The sequence below is a fragment of the Crocodylus siamensis genome, chromosome 2, assembly GCF_052110815.1.
Source record: "Crocodylus siamensis isolate JL-2025a chromosome 2, ASM5211081v1, whole genome shotgun sequence".
NCBI lineage: Eukaryota > Metazoa > Chordata > Crocodylia > Crocodylidae > Crocodylus > Crocodylus siamensis.
The window spans coordinates 225,575,231-225,595,366 of NC_143396.1; the positions used below are offsets into that span (position 1 = coordinate 225,575,231).

Here is a 20,136-nt window from a genome sequence, read left to right on the forward strand (position 1 = left end):
TTTCTTGCCTGTGTGCCAGTTGCACCCAACAGTATCAAAGCAGCCTATGGAAATATGAAAATGATCATTAAACTAATACTTTGCACTTTCACTGTGGTATCTTCAAGTATTTTGCGAGCTAAGAAATTTAAGTATTCCACTTCTGAGAGAAGCACTCTTCCCATTTTGTGGATAGAGAAGCTAAGGCCTTGCCAAGGAAAATGATTTGCATGGTGCCCTGTAGTGGATGAAGTTGATGGGAGAGCTGAGTATGGAGCCTTGGAGTCCCAGTTCCCTGTCTGGCAGTACAATACAGATATCTTGCTAGGTCAGGTATGGAAAACAGTCTAGCCATGGAAGTCTGGACTTGGGTGAATTAGCCTATATGGCCACAGTGAAGCTGCTTCCAGTACTTGAGCTAGCTTGCACTATGTTGTACTGTAGTCTGTAGATAGGTATACTCTGTTTGTATTAGCCCAGTCTATGTGATTTCTGTGAGATCTACTAATTTACCTCTTCTTCCCCTCTAGCCCCCCCAATTATGACATAAATCCATCTCCCTCTCTTAAGAGACTTCTTTGAAAGACTTAATTGTGGGTGAGAGTAAGGGGGCAGCTGAAGTTTTATTTTTGTTTCTCTAAATTATTAGCCATCTCTCTCTCTTGGGGTGTTTTACCACAGAGCCTTAAAGAGCACAGTTAAAACAGAAGTAAATACAGGTCTAATGAGGCCAACGAGAGAAGGCTGAGGACTCCTCCTGGACTACATGCTTGATATTTCTGGTTTTGGTTTTTGATATAGGCTTATTTTTGTTTGGTCTTGCCCGAGCTGTTGCTGCACCACATCGAGAGGGCTGCAATCCAATGGGCCTTTCATGTGGTTGGTGTTAGCAGGAGATGCTGTCATGCTGGGAGACACTAACAACATAATGAGCAGCTGACTTTGCTCTCACTCAGTCTCTCCTATTTGTGTATGAATTGGATCAGGGAGAAGACAGATCAGTAAAGGCATTTGACTTCAAGCTTTGGTTTGAGGTCCTTTTAATTAATTTATCATTTTAAATAGCGGTACTACAGGGGCAGTAGAATGGACTTCCTTTGGAAATTTCCAAGTCTGTCCAGAGTCCTGCAAGTCTCATGCTTGAAGGTCAGTTACAGCCTCAGATATATTCCAGCTGTTGCAGTATAGTCATGTTACCTCACAATACAGCATCAGAACAAGGTAGCATAGAAATGATGTGAAAGCATGTGCATATTGTTGCATGGATGCAGAAGGAGCTTCTTGACACGAGGGTACTGTGTCGCAATTCCGATCTCTGTATTTAATGTTATAGCAAACAAATTGTAGCATCCAGTGTTTCCCTGGATGTTTGTGCCCTCAGGCCTCTCTCCTGCTCCATGCTTTTCTTAAAACTAGCCTTGATCTTTGCAGTTAATAACCACAGGTGAGCACCTCCTGGAAGTGCAGCACTATACAGACAGTCACAAGGCAGGGCTAAAAAAACTATAAACTACATCTTCTCTTTCTACTTTCGAGGTTTAAGTTACTTCTGGCTTTGCCTCTGCCGCTACTATGCTGAAATTGTGGTTTTTTTGGTACAACCACCCGAGCTTGCTGGGACACTAGTATTTGATTTGTCATAGCTGCATGGGTTTGTGCATTTATGTTAACCTTTACAATTCTAAAGACTACTCCTATCCCTGGTACCTTTTTATAGAACTGCTGAAGATGATAATATTTCAATTCTCCTTCTCTATTCTTTCCTCCCCCTGCCCTTCCCTCCACCCAGCTTCTTGACCATACTTGCTATATCCACTGAGCAGTGTGAAATTATTCCCATGCCCCTACCTCTGCACCTGAGTGCTATAAATTGTCCCACCAACAAGCGGAGAACATTTCATTTCCTACTTACCCCTTCAGTCACTGCTCTGACTTCTGTGTCTTTGTTCTCCCCACTCTCCTTTTTCTGACACCATCCACCTTATCCCTGATAGCCCTAGGCTTTAAGAAAAGATTGGGAAATGGGCAGAGAGAAGGGAAAGGGTTGGATTCAGTTGGGTAATAAAAGGGATCTTGCTGGAAGGAGGGGAGTCTGGATAGTACTTGTTCCAGTCCCAAATCTTAACACAACTCCATATTCCCATAAAAAGCCCCTCTTACACAGCACATCTCCAGTCATACTTCATGCCCCTGGGAATCAGCGAGGCCTCAGCTGTTAGCCAGCAACTTTCCAGATGGAAAAAGATGCCAATGACTCAGTTAAAGAATGCTGCACTAGCTCAAGTCTCAAGATGGTTCAGGGTGCATTTCATCCTTCCCTGTTGGCTTGTTCCTTGTGCAGGGTTTCAGGGCTCTGAAAAATCCAGAGAGCCTTGCCTTTACAAAGCAACATGTTCCCTTTTCCATTTGCCTGTAGGTGACTCCAACAGTTCAGCTTGTGTTCTGGCTCCCAGACCCAAGCCAAGCACACCCATTGCAGGTGTGCATTCTAGCACACGCCAACCAGCTGCTGTCACTCTGGGTGCCAGTCTGTAACTCACCCAAGAATTAAATAATGCAAAAGAAAGTGTCGAATAAACTTTTCAAAATAGGCTTTGTGGTTTATTTTCCTCTCTCCAGGTTTTAAGGTTTGTTTGTCTTTATTATGTCAGACTTCCAGATGTCTCTGGGCTCGGGCCATCTTTATAAATATGTTCTTATTTGTAAAGCTGCCTGAGAAGCATGCCTGTGACCACCCTTGCCTTGTCCTTTGCACCGTCTTGCAAACTTATAGTTTTGATTGAAGCAGAGATCAATGTAGGGTTCTGTTTTTCATTTATTTTAACAAGAGGCTCTCCTGCTTAAAGGGATGTTGATTGGGCTGGAAGTTTTGAAGTGTAGCTCTCCAATCTGCCTCCTACCTGCCCAACAAAGAAAATGGCAGCCTGACCCATTTTAAAATATACCCTGGTATAGAGAAGGCCGCTGGTCTCTGAACCTGCATCTGAAATGGGTTTGGAAGATCCACCCACAGAGAACTTGAATGCTAGTGTTTAATCTGCCCCCAGCACCAGGCTGCTGGAAACTTACTTTGGGATCTGATTTAAGAACGTAGACACCCCTCCTCTTAAAAAAGGATCTATTTGGGTTCTTTGGAATCTGCTCAGTGCATCCCAAGGTTGTCTTCCAGCAGTAAGTCAGAGGTGAAGCAATGAGTATGGCAGCATGCAGCCCATGTCTGGTTGCTGTCTATCACCTACTTTCAGGGGTCAGCTTTATCCATGAGGGAGAGGTAGGTGCAGAAAGAGAAAGCTAAAATCTTAGTTTTAATCTACCTCCAGGAATGCAGTAGCACAGTAGTGCAAGTCAAGTTGTTAATAGAATGGGTTGGAAGTGAGGCAAAACCAGTGTATTTCCTTATTATTACTTATGAATGGATTTGTCATCTGTCTGTTGCAGCCTTTAATCTTGGTGCCTTTAATCAGCATTGTGAAAGCAATTAAAGCATGCAAGTACAACATAAAGGGTCAGATCACGTAAATAAATGTACCAAAATTGTCACATTCTGCCAAAACCCTTTCCAAACAATCAATAAATGGATCTTGCGGTAGGCAAATATGTTCCCATTCCTAATATTCAGGTCCTAGTATAACAGGAACTATTGTGAAACTTGGTACTGATTATGTCCCTTGTTATCAAGTCCCAGTGGGGAAACCAAAGAAAGAATGGGCCATGGAGACTGGGTTGGAGGAGATCCCTGCAAGGTCAGGCTGAGGTGCAACGACCAATAGGAAGTGTCCAGGAAATGTTTCCCTTGCACCTGCTCTGTGGATGCCGAGAGAATATTGGCTTTTAGAGCTTTGCTAGTACCTCCCACCCATGTTAAAATCCAATCTTTTCCTTTTTCAAAAGATTATATATGCCTCGTTCAAAATAGGCCTAATTTATGGACCTTAACTCTAGAAGAAAGGAAGTTTCATGGACCTCTGGTGACAAAAGAGCCCTTGTTGCCTGTACCCTGCCTGTGCAATAACCTCACTGCCCAGGAATCGGCCTCCTCTGGCCATGGGAGGCAGAGTATGATAATCCCATATGCTCAGCAAGCCAAATGGGTAATGGTGAGACAGTAGCAACTTGCAGACTTTAATGAGAGCATCACCTTTTGCTTGGGGGATTGTGTGTTCTGAATTCCAGGTTCTCCGAGCCAGACCCCAGCCACACACTAGAGGAGCGAGTGGTGCACTGGTACTTCAGCCAGCTGGACAACAACAGCAGCAATGACATCAACAAGCGGGAGTTGAAGCCTTTCAAGCGTTACGTGAAAAAGAAAGCCAAACCCAAGAAATGTGCTCGACGCTTCACCGACTACTGTGACCTCAACAAGGACAAATCTATTTCACTGCAAGAGCTGAAGGGGTGTTTGGGAGTCAGCAAGGAAGGAGGTGGGTGACTTTTTGCTTCCGAGTGGAAGCAATGCTCCACAGAGCAATATAACTAGACTGAGTTAAAGCAGTACCTGCTTGTCTTCCTGGTGATTGGAGCTTTATTACTCAGTTTGCGAGAGAAAAGGTGTGCTTTACTAGCATTCAGCTTTGCAAACCTTCTTTGTTCTTGTTTTATTACAATTATTTTGTTTGTGTTGTGGTACCACCTAAGAGCCGTAGTGTCTACTAGGACCCTATTGTGTGATAGCAGCTGCATGTCCACAGAGCAAAGAGATTTGTTCTTCTCCAGAGCCCAGCATGCAGTTCCAGTTGGGTTCTTTCTTGGAAAAGTACTGTTAGTGATACTCTGTGATCTGAAGCTTATGATTCATTATGCAATGCTAACAGGAGCAAAATTTATTTAAGTCACAAAAGTCAGCATGCAAGAGAATAAGTACTCACAGGGAACTGAGCAAGTGAGAAAGACAGACAGCATAGTGTTACACTACCACTGTTTTCTAAAGAGAATGGCAATTAAAGACTGGCAGAATGAGAGCCCTGCAAAGAGGTGACTTTTGGATTGGCCCCAAACCTAAAAGTTGGGGTTTTGTCAAATGGAAAATGTTTAATCCAAACATCAATTGTATTCAGTCACTGGTAAAAGCCAAGGGCTAGAGTAAAGCAAAAACAACAACAACAAAGCCCCCAAACAAAACAAAAATCAAACAGAAACCAGGATGAAGACGAGTATGGTGATTCTTGTGATGATACCTTCCTTTCATTTGACTCTAATGGTGAGGATGCTTCCCTGGGATGTGAGAGGCCCATAGGTGGGTCATCTGTAGGGGCTGACATGGATTCCAGCCTCTAGAAACTCCTAGAAGAAGTGCCCTAGCCATTGGGCTATAGGTCATTGTGGGGTTGGTATCTCTGGCACAGGTGTTGAAACTGTTTCATTTTGTATAAAAATATTTCAGTATTTATGGGGTGAGAGTGAGTGGAGAGACTATAGCCCAGAGGTGAGTGGGGCACAGAAGGAGTATGGCTGGCAGGAGTCGCCACAGAACATGCTGTAAAGTTAACATGGTGTGTAGTTAGCTGAGACCCTTGACTACAACTACGGTCGGTGAGCTGATCCCTTAGGCTGTGTGGGATGGATTGGAGAGGGCTCTCCCTCCCTGTCCCCCACCCCAATCAACCCACATGCCATGTGAAAAGCTCATTTGCTCTACTTTTCACTCCAGTGGGGGTGGGGGCTGGTTGCAGTTGGTTGCTAGCACGTTACATGTTTTTATGAGCTTTGCAAACATTCATTAATTTAAGCCTTCACATCCGTGGTCAGCAGTTAGAGAAGAGCCAGCTTCCCTAGTTTAATGAAAGCTTTTCCTTAGTCACCAGTATCTTACTGTGGAAAAATATACAATAATAGTGCCTGTATCCCTTAATTTTATTACCTTCCTACTAAGATTAATGTGCCAAATGAGTTTTACTGTGATCTGGCTTGGAGTGAGACTTGCTGGAATCTGCTGCCCAAGCCAACTGGCTCTTCAAGGCTTTAGTTTATGAAAATACATAAGACAACGAAGGAAGGAATAAAACAAGAGCATCTTTGCTCTGCCAAAGATGAGGGGAAAATAAAGCAATGACCAGAAAACTCAGACTTATTGTTTTAAGAGTGCGACTGCCAAGCAATACTTGCTCAGAGCACAGCCTGACCTTTCTGTGGCTTCCTTCCCTGCGTGAGGAAGAGTCTGTGTATACAAAATAGGGCTCCGACCTTGTTCTGTCACACAACTCGGCATGCCTCCTCGAGACCAGCCTGGCCCCAGGGATCAAAGAGGAATGCACAAGTAGTACAGGGGGAGGCTTGTGGGAGAATAAGGATGGAGACCCAACACTAAGCTCTTGAGTGACCTGAGGGAAGTAGTGAGCTGAGACTGGAACACTGAATCTTCCTCTTCCAGTTCTCTTCTCTTCTGTTATGTTTTTCAAGAGATGGCATTAGACAAACCCAGCTTTGTAAAGCAGCAAGGGATTTTGCGAGGCAGTGAGATAGATTGGCTTTGCTTCTATTCTACTTAACTCTTTCCATATGAAAATCAAAACTCCCCTGACATCCACCCTCTGTATCCCATAGCAGTGATGGACTGCCAAAGGTGGATCTAGACTTTTGAAAAGGGGGGTGCGGATGGTGGGGTGCATCAACGCACATAAAACAATACACATTTTTCTACAGTTAAAAATAAACAAATATGCTAGGGTCCTAGAGTATTATGCAGTTTAAGACTGAAGTTATACAAATGTAACTTAATTGGAATGAGTTATAAACAGTCTGCAGGGCTGTAAAATAGGAGCTTTATTACCAGGAGCAGCTAACAGACAGCAGAACTGCAGATCAAAGATGGCTTGATTTGGTAGAATATCAAGTCCATAAAGAAGGAGAGAGCATCATCAACAACTGTGGAAAGCAGAGTTTAGAAGTCATCAGGTTGATGATGATGAGCCATGAAGTCATTTGATTCCCTCAACACAGTCTAACTAGAAATGCTGCTGCCACTACCAAGCAGTTAGCTGTAAACTTTGAATGGAGCAGGAGTCAAAGGGGGATGCAACTGCACCAGCGCATCCCTCTGGATCCACTCCTGTAGACTGTGTGGCATTCATGCACCAAACCTGGCTGAGGTACATACTATATTTCCATCCTTTTCCCCAGCCCCCAACATCCTTTTAGTACCTGTAGCTAATCACCCTCCCGGTGATTTCCATCCAAACCTGTCCACAATTACATTCTTCCCCCATCCCCAGTAGTACCAAGGAACTCATCATAGACTCCAACAAGTAAGGTCTCTTTTCTCTGGTTCTGGTATTGGTTTGCTAAAATATCATCCATAAGCCCCTCTAGGGCAACTCTGGAGACATACCATTCCTGGAAATCAGGATGGTGAGGTACCTAGGAACCAGCCAAGATGTTTGCTGATCCCACAAATAGTTCCCTAAAACAAAGGAAGAAGGGTGGTTCAGGGTGTGATTGGAGCCTGGCAAGGAAAGCATCCCCTCTTAGTAGATTCAGATGTGTCTGACTAAAGGTGGTTGGAAGGAACCCAAACTGATTCCCAACCAGGTAAAGTCAGCATTCACCAATGGATTCTGCACAGCAAAGCTGGAGGGTAGAAACACTTTCTGGTCAAAGGCCAATTGTGACTGTACTCACTAGTCAAAAGATGGAGTCCTTTGGAGGAAGCAGACCGGCTGCAGAGCTTTGATGGAAAGTTACACAATTCAAGACAAATTGGTGCCTAGTGATCTTAGAGAGGGGGAGTAGGCATGAGCAAGGCTCGTGCTAACTGCCACCTGTCAATGGGGAATTTTAGAAACAGGATTGAAGTGTCTAATTAAAATTTCAGGGAGAATTGGTAGAAAAGCAACATGTAATTGCCTACTGAAGCTGAGCAAACACTGCAAAAAAGAAGGAAGGTAGAAGCTGAGCAAACACTGCAAAAAGAAAGCCCTGTAAAGCCTGTGACTTTGGCAATATTTCTGATCTCTTTGTTATGTTCTGTAGAAATTGACATGAGTGAATATCCTTCCAGGACAATTGTGGAAAGGAAAAAACTATTGTAAATTCATATTGAAAGGATTGTGTGGGAATGCTTGGGTGGCCATCTAAGAAAAGGTCTTTGAGTGTGGAAGAAGATGACTCAGCGTGTCACTTGGATGATTGCTTCTACCTTGTGATTGACAGAAAGCAGGTTGTCATGGTGAATGGTTGGCAATCATTGTAGCAGCCGTAACGTGATTATAAAAGTTATTCATTGCATGGTTTTGCTTAATGAACAAGTTAGCAAAAATCAAAGTCAGATTATAGGTAATTGGCAAGTGGGGAGAGAGGGAGATCTAAATACACTGAGTATTTTAATTGAACAAGTCACTTAGTTCAGTTACCCACTTCAGAGTTCAGTTGGGGATAATAGAGCTTAACATCTTTAGGCTATCAGAAAGCTTCTGGGGGGATGGGGGGCAGGGATGAGGGTTATTAACAACCAGAGCTGACCAGGACATCAGCTTTACATCCAATCTGAAAGGTAGCATGTCTAGCTAGACACAGTATCTCTACTTTATGGTTGGGCATTTGTTCATTATTCAGAGGAATGAGTGCAAGCTACTGAAGTATACCAGGTTTTCACAGAAAGCTTCCAATCCAAGAACCAGCTGGCCTGATCCAATTTCACTTGTGAATGCGAACAAAGTGATATCCTGAAAGTGAATTTGTGATGCTGAACTTTGCTTTATGCAGTTAACTCTTGGAGTGTGCGAAGAGAGGGAGAGGAGGTTCCCTTTCCTATCCCATTCTCACCATCAGCTTGCCTGAGTACCTCACCATCATATGCTAGCAGCTTGATACTTATATCTGTTGCCTGTGCATCTGTCTGTCTCATCAGTTGTGTTCATTCTGCCTTGTTTCGCTTTCTTTAAGCATGTGTGTCGGTAGTGTGTCAGCGAAGGCACAGCAAAGACAACATGCATTTGTTGTGAAAGGTGGTGAGATTTGTGAAAGCCCGTAGTCTCAGGTGAATTTGTCTTGGACCAACCTTAAGAAATCCCTGCCCCTGGCACAGATAGCAGAGAGATCTTTTGTGCTTGGGACTGAGTCTGCCAGTCTTGTTAAATGTATAGTGTCAGTTTAGCTGTAGTTTTCCAATTATCATTCAAAGACAAGTGGGTTTCCAGGAAAGACACCATCGATAGTGTTCTTTACTGCCTCCTTGTTGCATGTGCAAGGTGCCACTAACCCAAGAGGAGGATTTACCTGCTTAAAAGTCTAAGGGGAAAAAACCCTTTTTAGAATTACTGACAGCAGCCTGCAGGCTGCTTTCAACCCAGTTCGGGTACTTAATAGGGATTTGCAGAGAAATGTTTGCAAGACCCATTGAGAGTCAAATGCAGTGGGAAAAAGGGCTCGGCTTTTGCATTCCTGCTCAGCAGATGCAAGTGGAAAGGTAGGCACCTTCCTTTGGGGGCACAAGGTTCCTTATTGTTGTAGAATGAACTGTCTGGTGGCTGTGAGATGCCAGCACATGATGGCTTCCATTAGCGATAGTGCTAGGGTAGGGACGTGTTATATCATTGTTTTACAGCAATGTGATGTTTGCTGGTGGGGTGGGAGGAAATAGAAATGTGTCTGCTGTTCAAACGCATGGAAAACATGAAGAGGGGAAAAAAGTAGTATTTCAGACAGTTCAGTAGCTCAAGAATACTGCAGTTACTGAGCAGTACCCTCTAGAGGCTGCTGCAGGGCTCACAGCCACTAGGAAAAGTCCAGATATGTGCCTGTGCCTAAGCTAAAGAGCCTGAATTTTTACTGCCCGGACTCTGGGTAAGATCCCCAGTTAGCTCTGGAAGAATCTTTTGACAGTGGAGCTGTGCTTTTTATACATAGGCCTCAAAACAGCTTAACTGTAGCTTCTGTTTCTCAGGAAAGGATGGTGGCACCTGGAATTACTTTAAATTTTTCATCAAATATATACATGTCCCCTTTTAATTAAGCAGCATATGTATACATGTCCCCTTTTAATTAAAAAGCAACAGATTTTGCATTTTGGAATCTCTTAAATTTCACCATCTTATTGATTCTCTCCCTCCTCTCCCTTCCTGCCTTCTCCCCCAAAGCAGGGTGCCAGTAACAGGAATGCTTTTGTCCTGGTTTCTTTTTTTTCATTATACGGTTTGTTCTCTTTTAGACCTCTGTGCCTGCCACCTTCCTAAATGCCCTCTTGTCCCTCTCTTGCGCAGACAGTGTCTAATATTTTAGATTCAGTCTCCTTCTGCAAGAGCGTGAATTACTGGTGCTGGTAATTAGGCTCAGTCATTTGCATCTCTAGGCCAGAATGGGATCTGGAAGCACACTTACTGGTTCTGACTGGAAGTGGAAGTGCCTATTTTCCTGCCATCACCAGCCAATCACCAAAATTGTCAGATGGAGGCAGGTGAAATCTTTTAAAGTCAGTCACCTAAAACCTACAATTGGGCACGTAACCAGAAATGGCCTTGAGAGTGGTGGGCCCCTGCCACTCCCCTGAGAGTTGCAGATGCTTGGCATCTTTGGAACTCAATCTTGAATGTCAGTTTGGGTGTCTGATTTTAGGCCCCATGCAAGTGTATGAATATTATGGCATATGCTTAGGGTAGCAGGGATTCAGTAAGGTTGGACTATTTATCCTATGCCTGGTGCGTGCTATCTGAGCTCCATATAAAGCTGTTAGTTTGGGAGAAATGATTTACAGGGGTATGGTTAGGAGCCTGAACTCTCTATACCTGCTGGGGGAGAGGGTGGGGGGCAGACAGGAGCAGTGCATCCTGGGATGCTGAGGGGCTTCAAATTGCTTGTTTTATCTCTGTGGAGCAGACTGAAGCTACGCTAACATAGACTAAATGTTAGAAAAGCCCAGAGTTAACCCTCACCTGAAGTGGTACAACTGTGGGATGCTCAGGGGGTACTTAACAAGAGTGAATAAGCTTTAATATGCAGATACTCACATTTTAAGTACCCTTAGTGTGGTCTAACTGTAATTTTGCCTTAATTGTATCAAGGGAGTTTCTAGAACTTTTGGCGCTTGCCTAAACTAAACCTCTGGATTTTATGAGGTTTATTCATCACAATATAAGATGTTTAACCTGTGACACCTTTAGTCCAGTGTAGTCTGACTCCAAAAGTTACTGCAAATCCAGGCTGAGATGGCTTGGCAGAGATGGATGCATGTTAGTTTAAGGGAGTTTTTCATAGAACCTGGCTACACTTCTGCCTGCAATTATGATTTTCTATTGTTATGAGGGGAACAATCGTCATGTTCTCCTAAACCTAATCATAACATTCAAAAGTATAAAAAACTGACCACAGTAGTGACTAAATTTTGTTCTTGCATTTTGCAGGCAGCAATAGCAATTTCCCCCAGGGAAAAATACAAGGCCTTAATCCTTTCAGTAAGTACCATACTTGTTTGTTCCCTTTTTGGAGTTGTTGTTTTTTTGCATGACAGCCATCCGCAGAGAATCCATTAAAGCACTCCCCACTTTCATAAATATCAGCTGTTCAATGACCTTTAAAGTTGAGAAGGGAGTTAAAACCAAGAAATATGGACTTTCTTTCACACCATTGCAGTTATCCTGGACTTCAGCTTTCCTAATGGGAATAACAATGTTTATAAAGTACATTATTAAGCAGGTATTTTAGGCCTTTTGTTATGGTGCTACTTCTGCAAATGCACTTACAATTTTCATGAGCCAGGTAAAGGATGATGTGTGCATGCAGGGAGCAAAAGATTTACAATTCTTCTTTTTAGGGTAAAGAAAGGCGTATTTATTGCAAGTTTGGTTGATAAATGGCATACATAGGCATGTATAAACATGCTTAGATATTTTTGAAACATTTGACATAATGCTATTTGACATCCGTACTAAATTTAGTAGTGTCAAATGCCAATAAAGCACATACAAAATAGATTAACAGCTGACCTTCTAACCATTTAAAAAAAGTTATCAATGCAGAATCATTATCAAGTGAACATTTCTAGTGGGTTCTAGAGCATCAGGTCTGATGGTGTTCATTTCCGTGAGTTATCCAAAAGTCAATGGCTAATCATTGGTGATGAAGTTTGTAAATGACGTAGAGTTCATAAATAACATTAAAAACAGGGCAATCATACAGGGCACTTCAGATCATTTGTTAAGCTGAGCCAAGTCAAATAAAATGCTTTTTCAGTGCAGCTAAGTGCAAAATCATACCTCTAGGAACAAACACTGCAGGACCTGCCTTCAGAATATGTACCCAGTAGGGGTTCTGAAGAAAATATAGAGGTCATAGTGTACTGGCAACTCAACATGAGCTTCTGCTGTGGTGCTATGGCAAAAAGGGCCAATACACTCTTTGAATGTGGAAACAGGAGAGCTGAGAGTAGGTAGGGGAATGCTATTACCTCTGTGCGCAGTATTAGTGATATTGATGTTGAAATATATCCAGTTCTGGTGTCTGATTTAAAAAAAATGCTGAGAAATTAGGCAAGCTGGAGAAAAGAGCAAAAGAAATTATTTGAGGACTGGAGAAAATGTCTTACAATGTGAGTCTTAGAGCTCAATCCATTTAGCTTATCACAAAGAAGAATTTGAAGCGACTCAGCTGCAACATAAAGGTACCTTTACAAGGAGAAAATACCAAGTGCTGAAGGACTCTTTAATCTAGCACAGAAAGACAATAGAAAAAGCCAGTGGTTGGAAGCAGAAGTCTAATATAGACTAAAATAAATAGGAAATTAAACATCAAATTTTAACGGGAAGGGTAGTGATCAGCCACTGGAACAAACTGCCCACACAAGTGATGGGTTCTCCATTGTCTTGATGTCTTCAAATCGGGATCAGATGCTTTACTGGAAGATCTTGGTCAAACACAGATTGTTGAGCTCAACACAGGGTAACCAAGTAAAACGTAATTGCCAGTGTACTACAGGAAGTCAGGCTAGTTGATGTAATGGCCTCCTCTGTCCATAGTACCTGTGAACCTGAAAATCAATGGAAGTGGCAGAATTACCTTTATTTCTAGCCTGTGGATCATTGAGGATTTCTTATCTATTTTCCCATAAAACTGCATCTCTTTTAAGAAAAATGTTATCTGTATATGTCTATCATTTACAATAGTTTATTGGTAAGTATAGATATTTTGATTGTTTTTGCTTGAGAACAGCATAGGCTAATAGAAACAAACAGCATTAGACAGAAGTCAGGGCAATTCCTCCCAAAGGGAGGATAGTCTCTACCTCCCAAAGGGATGGATAGATTTAGTTTGGGTTCTGCAGAAATGTTCCCCTTTCCCCTCAGGGTAAATGTGGTGATCTTCAGGCCTTCCAGAGTGCTTTTCTGTGTGAGTTGGGTGTGGTTACTTAGACGGCATTTAGGAGGGTGCACTTCTTTCCACAAGCTTCTAGCTTTGCTGGCCAGTGCAGAAAGGGGGCAGGGACATGGCCTTGTCTCCTTTTTGGAGGCAACTCAATGGTACCCACTAGAGAACTGGCCAGTCAAATCCAGCAGCACTATACTGGTCAATATTGTTAATATTATGCACATGTAGGCCTTGACTAATCAGAACAAGGAGTTGGCACATCAGTGGGTGTGAGACTCCCGGCTAACTGAGCAGCCCTTTTGTGCCCAAATCTGAGCTATACCAAGGGGATTTTCAGGCAACTAACATTTTCCACCCCACTGAATTTATACTCATGCCTCACTGTGCATTTTAAATCCCAGCATTAGATTTTGGATCCAAGACTCTAACAGCACAGTAGTCTTTGGAGCGTATGTTCCAGAGACACCTTTGAGAGAGGTTCATTGGGAAAGTTGCTGGGTCCTACTGCTGGTTGACTGAGAAAAAAACGCTTGGGCTTGTCACTGCTTGCTTGCTGGGGAAGCCAGCCATCTGGCCACCCTTGGAGATGATTTGCTCTGACAGTAGAGTAAAGTTGTCTAGAATCAGTGCTCAGCCCAAGCAACATTCAGCCCAAGGGAGAAGGGAAAGGGGGAATTGTTTTGTCAGGATTGCTTGGCCATTCCCAAGAGAGGGGTAAGATTATGGATAGCAGTAGTTTGAGTTTAGTAATATATCAGTTCCTAAGGTTTCATGTTCACAACTTGGTCAGAGCTGTCTTCTCTGCAAGACAGTTGCTCATTAGATCTTGCTCTGAAATCTTTGTTCTGCAGAAGAGATTGTGCCATATATTTAACATCAACAGTCTGTGAATTGAGGGTTTAATTTGGGTATGTCTCTCTTCCCTTTCCACTCCCTTTACCAAATGTTCCACCTACCCATTTCAGTAGGACGCCTGGTCTAGGAGGAGATCTGAATGCAGGGTCCAACCCAAAGGAAGGACAGCTGGACGGACAGACACCCTGCTGCTTGTGAGCACATGGGCAGCAATATCCACCGTAGCAGAAGTGGCACCCAGAACGTTTGCACTTTTTTTTTTTAATACTTGGTTTGGTTTTTGATTTATTGTTAATGCCATTATCTAATACTTTGCAGGGGAAGGGGCAGGAAGAGCATGACTTTTTTTTTTCTTTTTTTTAATTGGAATAGCTACTGACGTTTGCTGGGACTTGAGAAAGAGATTTTTATATACTGTATATAAATATATATGTAAATTGTACAATTGTCTTGTACAGGGGTTGAAGTCACTGTTCTGTTCCTTCCTTTGATTTCTAAGGCTATTTGGGTTAGCTAAAGGAATACATTGCATTACTGGATTCCAACAGGGCATTGATTTCAGCAACTGATCCATCTGCCAGCTGCACATCAATCTCTCAAGTATCCCACTGCATGTAGAAGTGAATATATTGACCCAGCTAGTGCTCCCAAGTGTTCTTATAGAGTACCAAGTGCTTCCTGGGAATTACTGAATAGCCCCAGTTCTGATGGTTGGTGAGAGCCCTCTGTAGCTTGCAAGCATGGGCCGCTGAGAGAGTACAGCTACAGCTTAACTGTCTGTGCAGCAAAGAAGAGTTTGTATGTGAGCATATGTGGGGGAGAGGTTGAAACGTGAACATCCTTAAGTGTGGAAGGGGCAGGGGAGCTGCAGGGGGAAGCCCAACTGTGCCATAAGGAAGATATGCTGCACCAATACCATGTCTAGGGTCACTAGGAGAACCGGCAGGCTGCCAATGCTAGGAAAACATACTACAGGCCCCAGTAGAGTCAGGAGAGTGGGTGGGGAGAGAAACTGTCTATCTTCATGTGTGCCAAAGTAGCCACAAATTTCCCCTATAACTATATGAAGGACAAGAAATCAAGTAGCTCTGCCCTGCACAGCAGGAGCATCTGCCAGCCTAGTGACAGGCACTGGAGAGATGAGAATGCATTTGTCAGAACAGAAAAGATGCAGGAAGAGACCAATCCCCAGGTGCCTCGTTAATATAAATGGCATCTCTGCCATTTGGCTCATTCTTTTTCTGAAGGCATTGGTCATTCCTGTGCAGAACCATGGGTCCCTGTGCTTCTTGGATGTGAATCCATAGCTCCCTGCCTGTTCAGTAGGGTGATGCATTGCTCACAATAACCTTATCCCATTTTTCTGCACCCTGCTAATATCGGTAGTTTAAGCTCTAATAACACACTCTATTAAAGCAGTGGCAGTGGCTCAGATTGGCTAGACTGCTACTTTTAGAGATTTCAAAAGGACTGCTTCAACTGGTTGTGCTTTGGCCAAGATCTTTGTCTGCTATTCACAGTTAGATACAATAGTAAATTCTGCCGAGGGACAGGAACACCTAGACCCTCTACTGCGCGTAACAGCCAGTGGGAGCATAGAGCTTACTGCAAAACAGTGTGTTCCTGCTTCGAGCATTTCTGGCTTTCTTGACCCTTAGAGGGGCACAGCAATCTCCCATCTATCAGACACCTAAACCTTTCTTTCACTTACTTGTATGCACACCCTAATCCTCATGCTGTTCTGATGCACTTCCCTTAGGTACCTGTTGTTTGCATTCAGTATTATGGGGGACAGCTCTCTGATGATAGTTACCTAAGTACTTTGGCCATTTTACCCACAATGAGGTTTCTGAGGTGTTGCATTTAATTTGGTGAATGGTGAGCCCCTCTTCTACCTACTTATACACAGAGGGAATCGGTAACCAACTCTTAAGCAATTAGGAAATGGTGAGCAGCCATGAATATCATTAATAGGATCTGGGTTTGAAGCCTGCCCTGGTTTAGATCTTGTTAAAGCTATAATACCAGTACCATTTCACTGTCCCAAAATGGATATTGATGGCAATGCCAGGCATTGTACCATGGCCTTGTGGGTTACATGCGGAACACTGTTTCACAGCAGTATTGTGTTGCAGTATGACAGAGGGGACTTTTAACAAACTGTGGCCATGTTACTTAGTTATATGATTGTGTGACGTGGCAAGTCCACCTTTTCCTGGGATGGCAGCACTTTGTGACAATAGTATCACAGCTGAAACATCCCAGTGCCCCAGCACAGCAAACTTGCGCCACATTTAAATGCCCAGATGGCGCCCAAATATCACTCACTGGATATTTGATCCCACAGGACTTGGGATCTCACTGCTTGGGAGTAGGTTTGAAGCTGGTCGAAGCATTTGGTCTACATTAAAAAAAACAAACCAATCGACCCTTAACAAGTACCTTTGTGAAGTGCAAGTCTCACAGGTGTGTTGTAAAGAAAAGCTTTTGCTTTATAAACAGTCCTACCCATTGCTGGCTGCTTTGTTGTAAGTCACCTGTAACGTATGTCCGCTTTATGCCTGCAAGTCTGCTTTCTGCTCATTGCTTTTCCTTTTTATACAGAAGCATTTTGTGTATGGATGTGTTAAGTGGATTTGGTTCAGTGTATAATCACAGATGTCAATATCCCCCCACTAATCCTGCAATAGGAATAAAGAACAAGCCCAGCCTTGTAAAAACATTGTGCTGTATGTTGAGGAATGATGGGCTGGCTGGTGCTGTCATTTAGTACTATATCCAGCAGGGGCCAAAGATTGATGCTAGGGCTATAGGATACTCTCATGCAATTGCAGGGAGCAGGATGTGCCCAGCAAAAGGGGTGAGGTTCTCAGTGTAGCCATTGCCTGCTTGCCCAGGCAGAAAAAAAAATGGTTTAATTGAGCCTTAGTAACTGGGACTTCTTTGCTAAAACTCATTTGCTGCTGGGGAATTTAAAACATCCAGATTTACTGCTATATCATCCCTTCTGCAGCCCTAATACTGCAGTTGTCAGTCCTGCCTCCCTTCCTTCCAAGCGATGCTTAAGCAATGTGTGCGCCTGTGCCCTCCACAAGCTGACAGCTTTGGGCAGCTCTTCAAAAAGCCAAGTGGCTGTTGGCTAAATGGGTCAGCCTCAGTCTCAGTTAGACCCTAACTGTAGCTTTCTGCCAGGATTGCCTCATAGAAAGGGAACTGAGAAGTAAATAGCCCCCCCTTCCATAGCTGAAGAATAGGACCTAGTACCCTGAGTTACTGTCTTCGGGGAAGGTCCCAAAATAGTCTCTTGTATTGCCTCTATGGTGGATGGTTATGTGGACTTGAGGCTCCTAAGTGATTCAGGAGTTCTGGTGACTGTGTATGTGAGAAGGTCATACAGAATATTCTGGTTTTGTAGCATAAGCCATGGTCATAGAGTTGTCCAACTCAAAGGTACACAGTGGCTGAAACTCCCTATGGAATTATGATGCTAGTGACAACAGGTTCTCCCAAGACTGAAACTAGAGGCTGTTAATGAAGCTAGGTAGTCATGGGATTACAAGGAAGGCCCACTCATGGACTAGAAATTGGCTTAAGGATGAGAGAAAAAAAGAGTGAGTATAACTGGGCAGTTTGGGGATGGAAAGAAAGGAACAGTGGTCCCCTAGGGATTTGTATTGGTACTAGTACTGTTTTAACACATTCATAAATGATCTGGAATAGGGGGTGAGTAGTGAGATGGCCAAATTCATGGATGACACAAAATTATTTAAAGTAGTAAAGACCAAGGTGGGCTGTGAGAAACTACAAAAGGATTTTACACTTATAAATGAATGGGCAATTAAATGGCAGATGAAATTCACTGTAGATTAAGTGTAAAGTGATGCATACTGGGAAATAACCTGAATTATACATACATTATGATGGGCTCTCATGTAGCTGTTACCACAGTCATTGTGGACAGCTAGCTGAAAACCTGAGCTCAGTGCTCAGCAGATGTCAAAAGCCAAACAGTTAGGGATCATTAAGAAGGGAATTGTAAGCAACACAAAGTATCATTATGCACATTCATAAATCCATGGGGTGTACACACCTTGAATACTGGGCTCAGTTTTGGTTCCTGCACCTCAAAAAGGATATAGAAGAACTAGAGAAGGTTCAGAGAAGAGCAACAAGGAAGATTAATGGTATGATGGGGAGACTAAAGATGCTGGACATATTCGTTTTAGAAAAGAGGCACTTGAAAGAGGACGTGGTAAGGGTTTACAAAATATGAAGTGATGAAGAGAAAGTGAACAGGATTTATTATTTACTCTCTCTCATAATACGGGAACTAGGGGTCATAAAATGAAACTAGTAGGTCATAGGTTTAAAACTAACAAGAGGTTTTTTTCACACACTGTAATTAAAGCATGGAACTCATTTGCCACCAGATGTTGTGGAAGCTGACAATGTAACCAGATCCAAAAAGAGATTGGACAAATTTTGGAGGAAAGGTGCATCAGTAGCTATTGAGCTTGGGAGTTAGGGGTATAGCCTCTGAATTGGAGCTTCCTGGACCTTAAAGGCTGGAAGCTGCAAGTGGGAGAGGAATAGGGGAAAAACCCTGGTTATACCCTGTTCACTGTCTCCCTTTCAGCACCGAATCTCTGGCACTGTGTGACAGGATACCAAGCAAGATGGAACTATGGACCTTATGTAACACCTCAGGTCACTACCACCACCGCTCTTCCCCCCAGAAAGCCTTCTGGCATCCAGGGCTATAGGGCAGGTGTCATCAAACACATCCTTATCTAGAAGTATCAGGACAAGTCTTGCTCTTTTGTGTACCAGTAGGAGTCAGCAGAGATCAATAAGGTTACATAATTATCTGCAGAAACAGAATTCATACATGTTTTTTCCACCATTGTGAGTCTTCCTGATTCTGTTCATCTTTACCATGAATAAGTGGTGGAAGCAGCTGGGACAAAGGTGAAGAGACCAGGGGTCACACACAATGTCATCTGTAGGCAGCACTGTTCCTGTTGCCACCATGGCAGAAAGGACAACAACTGCCATGGTGGCAACACAAGGGGACACTGATGGAGCTGGATGCATTTAGACTTCGTTTCATTTACGCAGTACATACAATCCTGACTAACACAATGGAGAAGACAAACTGTCTTTGATTTAGGGTGGGAATCCCCTCACATGGAGGATATTTGGTTTCAACACTCCTGAAAGTAAGGGGGCAGGGAGGTAATATTCTAAGCCCAGGAGAAATGTGGTATGGAACATCTCCCAGTGGTTTTGTCTACAGCATTGTTTGTTAGGCTGAAAGGCATCTGGTTATTGTTGGTTTTGTAATAAAATAGATAAATCTTGCTTCAGCGTCTCCTGGTGACTTCTTGTGGAATCTTAATTTCCAGAATATATCCAGCCTTCCACTTTGCACTCCTGAGAGTCACTTCAGCAGGGCCAGGCAAAAGCTATCTGTTCATACAGGCCCATGCCAGTCTTTGCTTTGGCTCTGATACCGACAGTCAGTGTGAAACGCATCTCAGAGCTCAAAATGAAACTTGTCCAAAGTGAAAGTGTCTCATGTTTCAGCAACCACCTGCAAGGCTTTGAAGCCCCCAAGGCACCGCCTGGATTGTGCAGTGAAACCCAAAGCACCTTGCCCAATTTGGGATTTGATAGCCCAAATTATGCACAGTTCTCATGGGGACTAGAGATGGCTGCAGGCAGGAATTCACAAATCGTCCATCACTCCACCTTGCACTGAGGAAAAACTTAGATGCCAGCTTCATAAATAACCATCCCTCTGGGGTCTGAAGTTGGGTCCTTACTGAGAACATTGTCTGATAGCACCTTCCCTGAAAGTTCCCTTAGGGCTTGTGATATTAACAAGATGAGTGTTTGGAAATTATCATTAAGTACCATTTTAAAACATGCCTTTTCATAAGTAAAGGGTGCACCGATTTCATACGTCTTTTAACATCAATAGGATTTTTTTTCACTGTTAACTGTTAAACA

General features: G+C 43.2%; 1 protein-coding gene across 4 annotated transcripts in view; it reads left to right on the forward strand.

Annotated features, from left to right (window-relative positions):
* SMOC1 (SPARC related modular calcium binding 1) overlaps window positions 1-19,485 on the forward strand; it is a 206,513-nt gene extending 187,028 nt beyond the window's left edge. For 2 of the 4 annotated variants that reach the window (XM_090033239.1, XM_090033242.1), the window contains exons 11-13: window positions 4,153-4,400; window positions 11,310-11,360; window positions 14,235-19,485. In XM_090033239.1, coding sequence (XP_089889365.1) covers window positions 4,153-4,400; window positions 11,310-11,360; window positions 14,235-14,251 — 316 coding nt within the window. In that variant the 3' untranslated portion in view covers window positions 14,252-19,485. The remainder of the gene's footprint in view (window positions 1-4,152; window positions 4,401-11,309; window positions 11,361-14,234) is intronic. The other 2 variants (XM_090033241.1, XM_090033243.1) reach the window with 2 other exon arrangements.
* The last annotated feature ends 651 nt before the right edge of the window (window positions 19,486-20,136 follow it).